Raw genomic sequence first — 7,146 nt, 5'->3', positions numbered from 1 at the left:
AGCTGGTACCACCACCACTCCTGCAGCAGCTGTCACTACCACCACTCCTGCAGCAGCTGGTACCACCACCACTCCTGTAGCAGCTGGTACCACCACCACCACTCTTGCAGCAGCTGGTACCACCACCACTCCTGCAGCAGCTGGTACCACCACCACTCCTGCAGCAGCTGTTACCACCACCACTCCTTCAGCAGCTGGTACGACCACCACTCCTGCAGCAGCTGGTACCACCACCACCACTCTTGCAGCAGCTGGTACCACCACCTCTCCTGCAGCAGCTGGTACCACCACCACCACTCTTGCAGCAGCTGGTACCACCACCACCATTCCTTCAGCAGCTGGTACCACCACCACTCCTGCAGCAGCTGGTACCACCACTCCTCCAGCAGCTGGTACCACCACCACTCCTGCAGCAGCTGGTACCACCACCACCACTCTTGCAGCAGCTGGTACCACCACCACTCCTGCAGCAGCTGGTACCACCACCACTCCTGTAGCAGCTGGTACCACCACCACCACTACTCTTGCAGCAGCTGGTACCACCACCACTCCTGCAGCAGCTGTCACTACCACCACTCCTGCAGCAGCTGGTACCACCACCACTCCTGTAGCAGCTGGTACCACCACCACCACTCTTGCAGCAGCTGGTACCACCACCACTCTTGCAGCAGCTGGTACCACCACCACTCCTGCAGCAGCTGTTACCACCACCACTCCTTCAGCAGCTGGTACGACCACCACTCCTGCAGCAGCTGGTACCACCACCACCACTCTTGCAGCAGCTGGTACCACCACCTCTCCTGCAGCAGCTGGTACCACCACCACCACTCTTGCAGCAGCTGGTACCACCACCACCATTCCTTCAGCACCTGGTACCACCACCACTCCTGCAGCAGCTGGTACCACCACCACTCCTGTAGCAGCTGGTACCACCACCACCACTCTTGCAGCAGCTGGTACCACCACCACCACTCCTTCAGCAGCTGGTACCACCACCACTCCTGCAGCAGCTGGTACCACCACCACTCCTGTAGCAGCTGGTACCACCACCACCACTCTTGCAGCAGCTGGTACCACCACCACTCCTGCAGTAGCTGTTAACACCACCACTCCTTCAGCAGCTGGTACCACCACCACTCCTGCAGCAGCTGGTACCACCACCACGCCTGTAGCAGCTGGTACCACCACCACCACTCTTGCAGCAGCTGGTACCACCACCACCACTCCTGCAGCAGCTGGTACCACCACCACCACTCTTGCAGCAGCTGTCACCACCGCAGCTTCGGCAGCAACCACTTCCGCTGCTGTCGCATCACCTGACCCTCCATCTTCTAGTGAAGGAACAATGAGTCTTCAGTTCAGTCTCAACCAGACGTTCACCTCAGATCTTTCCAACACTTCCTCTTCAGGGTTCAAGACTCTGGCTGACAAAGTGACCTCTGAGGTAAGTATCGGGCGATTCCACGCTAGCGTAGGTAGGAAAATATTTCTAGTAGCTCAGATTGTTCTGGCAATTCTCACACAGAAACTTAATTGGGAGGAAAGCTGTTTGACACGGGTTTTGCTTTTGTATGACAAAACATTTTGGGGGGAAAATCGTAGGGCAGCGGTCTAGGGCACTGCATCTCAGTGTTAGAGGCATCACTACAGACCCTGGTTCGATTACAGGCTGTATCACAGTGGTCTAAGGCACTGCGTCTCAGTGCTAGAGGCGTCACTACAGACCCTGGTTCGATTCCTGGCTGTATCACAACAGGTCGTGATTGGGAGACCCATAGGGTGGTGCACAATTGGCCCAGCGTCGTCCTGGTTAGGGTTTGGCCGGGGGGGGGGGTTAAACCGTCATTGTAAATAAGAATTTGTTCTTAGCTAACTTACCCAGTTAAATAAAGGTTCAATACAATGTAATTGTCCCTTTTAGACCTGTACATGCCTCCTGTAAAACCCTATCATCAGTTATCCTGTACATGCCTCCTGTAAAAACCCTATCATCAGTTATCCTGTACATGCCTCCTGTAAAACCCTATCATCAGTTATCCTGTACATGCCTCCTGTAAAACCCTATCATCAGTTATCTTGTACATGCCTCCTGTAAATCCCTATCATCAGTTATCCCGTACATGCCTCCTGTAAAACCTTATCTTCAATTATCCTGTACATGCCTCCTGTAAAACCCTATCATCAGTTATCTTGTACATGCCTCCTGTAAAACCCTATCATCAGTTATCCTGTACATGCCTCCTGTAAAACCCTATCTTCAGTTATCCTGTACATGCCTCCTGTAAAACCCTATCATCAGTTATCCTGTACATGCCTCCTGTAAATCCCTATCATCAGTTATCCCGTACATGCCTCCTGTAAAACCCTATCATCAGTGAGCTTGTACATGCCTCCTGTAAAACCCTATCATCAGTTATCTTGTACATGCCTCCTGTAAATCCCTATCATCAGTTATCTTGTACATGGCTCCTGTTAAACCTTATCATCAGTTATCCTGTACATGGCTCCTGTAAAACCCTATCTTAACTTAACATCAGTTATCCTGTACATGCCTCCTGTAAATCCCTATCATCAGTTATCCCGTACATGCCTCCTGTAAAACCCTATCTTCAGTTATCCTGTACATGCCTCCTGTAAAACCCTATCATCAGTTATCTTGTACATACCTCCTGTAAAACCCTATCATCAGTTATCCTGTACATGCCTCCTGTAAAACCCTATCATCAGTTATCCTGTACATGCCTCCTGTAAAACCCTATCTTCAGTTATCCTGTACATGCCTCCTGTAAAACCCTATCATCAGTTATCTTGTACATGCCTCCTGTTAAACCTTATCATCAGTTATCCTGTACATGCCTCCTGTAAAACCCTATCATCAGTTATCCTGTACATGCCTCCTGTAAAACCCTATCTTCAGTTATCCTGTACATGCCTCCTGTAAAACCCTATCATCAGTTATCTTGTACATGCCTCCTGTTAAACCTTATCATCAGTTATCCTGTACATGCCTCCTGTAAAACCCTATCATCAGTTATCCTGTACATGCCTCCTGTAAAACCTTATCATCAGTGAGCTTGTACATGCCTCCTGTAAAACCCTATCATCAGTTATCCTGTACATGCCTCCTGTAAAACCCTAACTTAACTTAACATCAGTTATCCTGTACATGCCTCCTGTAAAACCCTATCATCAGTTATCCTGTACATGCCTCCTGTTAAACCTTATCATCAGTTATCCTGTACATGCCAAGTCATAAAGGGTCCTATTGAGAGGTCTATTTACTATGAAAGAATGAAACCAAAGCTTCTATTAATGCCGTCAAGGACCCTGTTTTCATTGAACCGTTGATCATCCTATATTTCAACGCAGGTGAACAAGGCTTTTGCTAAGACCCCAGGCTTCCGTCGTTCCAAAGTCATCTCATTCAGGTAAGGGTATGAATTCTCATTACTGATTGACTAGGTTTCTGTTCTACCTTCTGTTATTTGTACTACTACATTGATGTTGATTACTGCATCGTTGGGTTTAAATCTTGCAATAAAAGGCATTTCACTGGACTTGTGCACATGACATTAAAACTTGAAAACTTTGACGATGCTGATGATGATGATAATGATTTCTGAGGGTTGTCCATTTTCTCTCCTTCTCCTGAGTAGGAGTGGATCTGTAGTGACCGACATGACCCTCGTGTTCGACAAGCAGTCATCGGTTCCCAGCTCAAGCAACGCACAGGCAATTCTCACCAGCAGTTCCACCTCCCTGAACATTATACCAGGCAGCGTCAGTGATGGTACGTATTCATCTCCAGGTGCGGACTGGCCATCTGGCATTTTGGGCAAATGTCCAATGGGCTGGTCCATTTTCAGTCCAGTGGGTCTGTCTAACGTGTTTTTCTGGGCGTAAAAATTATAATTTTCTGGCTAATAATTTAGGAAATCTTTTTGCCAATATGTTAAAAATGCCAGGGCCGAGGCCTACTGGGTGGCGCAGTGGTTAAGGGCGCTGTACTGCAGAGCCATTTGTGCCACCAGAGACTCTGGGTTCGCGCCCAGGCTCTGTCGTAACCGAACGCGACCGGGAGTTCCGTGGGGCGACGCACAATTGGCCTAGCGTAGTCCGGGATAGGGAGGGGTTGGCCAGCGACTCCTGTGGCGGGCCGGGGGCAGTGCGTGCTAACCAAGGTTGCACGGTGTTTCCTCCGACACATTGGTGCGGCTGGCTTCCGGGTTGGATGCGCGCTGTGTTAAGAAGCAGTGCGGCTTGGTTGGGTTGTGTATCGGAGGACGCATGACTTTCAACCTTTGTCTCTCCCGAGCACGTACGGGAGTTTTAGCGATGAGACAAGATAGTAGCTATAAACAATTGGATACCACAAAAACGGGGTACAAAAATATTAAATTAAATGAAAAATGAAAAAATGCAGGGCCAATTTCTGGTTCCTGTCCGCCCCTGTTTCACTGTCACCGTACACATCTATACGAGCGAAGTCAACATTTGAACAGAAACATGAAAAGACAATCCACTTTTGTAATTTACTGAACAATATCTCTGTTTTTCCTACTTTTTCAGGGTCATCAACCACATCAGGAAGTGCTCCCCGACCCACTTCCTTCTCTCTGGCTGCCTTGCCTCTCAGTTTGGCTCTATTAATGGTACAGCTGCTGGCTAGCTAATAGCCTGGGACATAGCGCTGTGGCTCTGCTAGCTACTAGGCTAGCTAATAGCCTGGGGCATAGCTGCTGTGGCTCTGATAGCTGCTGGCTAACCAATAGCCTGAGGCATAGCTACTGTGGCATTGATTTAACCAATCAACAGTTTCCCAGCTCTCATAGATACAGCCTTAAAGCTAGAATCCTTAGTTGCTACACCCATTTTTTTACTTATAAATTAATTATATGTACCCATTGATTCTAGAAGAATATAACATATAGAACATACCTCATGAGTTTAGCTCAACTGTCGTACCCCATCAGAACCCACAATATAAGCTTGTTTTACCCCAATGTTTCTAAACAATGCAAACAAACACTGTACAGCTTTAAAACATTAATAAAACTATTAGTCTGATATCATGGATGGTCAGTCCTGGCATCCATAGCTCTGTCTATTTTATTTTACGTGGCAAGTCAGTTAAGAACAAATTCTTATTTAAAATGACGGCCTAGGAACAGTAGGTTAACTGCCTTGTAGTGGGGCAGCTCGGGCATTCGATCTTTCCGTTTCGGTTACTAGTCCAACACTCAAACCACTAGGCTACCTGCCACCCCTATGAATTTGAGAGCGGTCACATTTTTATTACCAAAAACAGAGGCTTGGTGTGAATTTGTTATTGTTTCAATTAAGGATTCTAGCTTTAAGATGAATTACCTGCTTAAGCATGCTTAAGCATGCGACAACACATTTTAACTGTGTTATTTGGCCAAATTATAAATGTATTTTAGGTACTTTTCCCTGTATGTACCTATAATAAGCCTAGAATGCTTATTGTTGTTTTGTTGATATTCATAGTATTATTAGTCGAGGGATTATCGTTTTTTTTTTTACGGATTTGTATTTTTACAAACCAATACTAAAACGTGACAACTTGTAAAGGATATACCTTGTGCTAGATTCCGTCTGATCTACTGCTAAATGACATCCGAATAGCGGTTGTTTTGACGGTGTCGTAGGTGGAATTGCATTAGAGCTGTCAATTTGGGATGAGGTGGCAGGTAGACTAGTGGTTAGAGTGTAGAGGAGGCAGGTAGCCTAGTGGTTAGAGTGTAGAGGAGGCAGGTAGTCTAGTGGTTAGAGTGTAGAGGAGGCAGGTAGCCTAGTGGTTAGAGTGTAGAGGAGACAGGTAGCCTAGTGGTTAGAGTATAGAGGAGGCAGGTAGCCTAGTGGTTAGAGTGTAGAGGAGGCAGGTAGCCTAGTGGTTAGAGTGTAGAGGAGACAGGTAGCCTAGTGGTTAGAGTGTAGGGGAGGCAGGTAGCCTAGTGGTTAGAGTGTAGAGGAGGCAGGTAGGCTAGTGGTTAGAGTGTAGAGGAGGCAGGTAGGCTAGTGGTTAGAGTGTAGAGGAGGCAGGAAGCCTAGTGGTTAGAGTGTAGAGGAGGCAGGTAGCCTAGTGGTTAGAGTGTAGAGGAGACAGGTAGCCTAGTGGTTAGAGTGTAGAGGAGGCAGGTAGTCTAGTGGTTAGAGCGTCGAGGCGGCAGGTAGCCTAGTGGTTAGAGCGTTGGAGTTATAACCGATAGGTTGCTAGATCGAGTCCCCTGAGCTGACAAGATAAACATCTGTCGTTCTTCCCCTGAACAAGTTAACCCGCTGTCATTGGAAAATAAGATTTTGATCCCAAATAAAGAGCTGTCAAAGATACAGAAATCCCAGGTAGCCTTGTTACTCAATTAAAGCTACACTCGTTGTGAATCCAGCCAACATGTCAGATTTAAAAATGGCATGGACAATAACAGAGAGGAGAAAAAAATAAAATCTGAACAGTTAGTCCTCTGGGTTTTGCCTGCTACATAAGTTCTGTTATACTCACAGACATGATTCAAACAGTTTTAGAAACTTCAGATTGTTTTCTATGCAAATAGATGAATAATATGCATATCTTATATTCTTGGCATGAGTAGCAGGAAGTTGAATTTGGGCACGCTATTTATCCAAAATTGAAAATTATGCCCCCTAGCTTTAAGAGGTTTTAAGATCAATTACACCTCCAACACGTTATTTATTTAACCAGGCTAGTTGAGAACAAGTTGCCAAACAATAGCTGTCGTCTGTCGTTGGTAAACAGCTGATTTGATGGAAGCTAGGCCCTTACCATTATTTAACATTTAACCTCTCACAGACATCAATTCATGATGACTTGCACACAGTTTATCCATCAAATTTTTATACTGAAAATAACTAAAAGAAACAAAAACTTACCAATTGTACAATTTATTTATTTTTTAAATATTTTTACTTGATTATAGTTCCCTCTTTAATTATTAACTGCTGTAACTATATTTACATTTAAATGTGTTATTTTGGGCACATCACTGAAGTGTCAAAGTGACTGAGGGACTAACGGGGACCACTTCAATGTTTTAAAACTGTTGTAGAGCCTCTCCTGGTTTGTACTTGTCTTGTTATTATTAAATCTAATATATTATGTAACACTCG

General features: G+C 45.9%; 1 protein-coding gene across 1 annotated transcript; it reads left to right on the top strand.

Annotated features, from left to right (window-relative positions):
- Positions 1–1,256: 1,256 nt before the first annotated feature.
- LOC139419752 (adhesion G-protein coupled receptor F1-like) lies at positions 1,257–5,917 on the top strand. The gene is made up of 4 exons (XM_071169750.1): positions 1,257–1,444; positions 3,370–3,428; positions 3,657–3,790; positions 4,570–5,917. Exons 1-4 carry the CDS (start codon positions 1,346–1,348, stop codon positions 4,671–4,673), a joined length of 396 nt encoding a protein of 131 aa, XP_071025851.1. The 5' UTR covers positions 1,257–1,345; the 3' UTR covers positions 4,674–5,917.
- Positions 5,918–7,146: the final 1,229 nt, after the last annotated feature.

The sequence above is a fragment of the Oncorhynchus clarkii genome, chromosome 10 (assembly GCF_045791955.1).
Source record: "Oncorhynchus clarkii lewisi isolate Uvic-CL-2024 chromosome 10, UVic_Ocla_1.0, whole genome shotgun sequence".
NCBI lineage: Eukaryota > Metazoa > Chordata > Actinopteri > Salmoniformes > Salmonidae > Oncorhynchus > Oncorhynchus clarkii.
Note: the sequence above shows the minus strand (reverse complement) of the source record. Positions and strands in the feature narration are given on the sequence as shown.

Bases quoted from the DNA above. Each gene is read 5' to 3' on its own strand.
- LOC139419752 (XM_071169750.1), top strand. From the start codon at position 1,346: ATGAGTCTTCAGTTCAGTCTCAACCAGACGTTCACCTCAGATCTTTCC. The intron at 1,445-3,369 runs GTAAGTATCGGG...ATTTCAACGCAG, and splicing joins CTGACAAAGTGACCTCTGAG to GTGAACAAGGCTTTTGCTAA. The intron at 3,429-3,656 runs GTAAGGGTATGA...TCTCCTGAGTAG, and splicing joins TCCAAAGTCATCTCATTCAG to GAGTGGATCTGTAGTGACCG.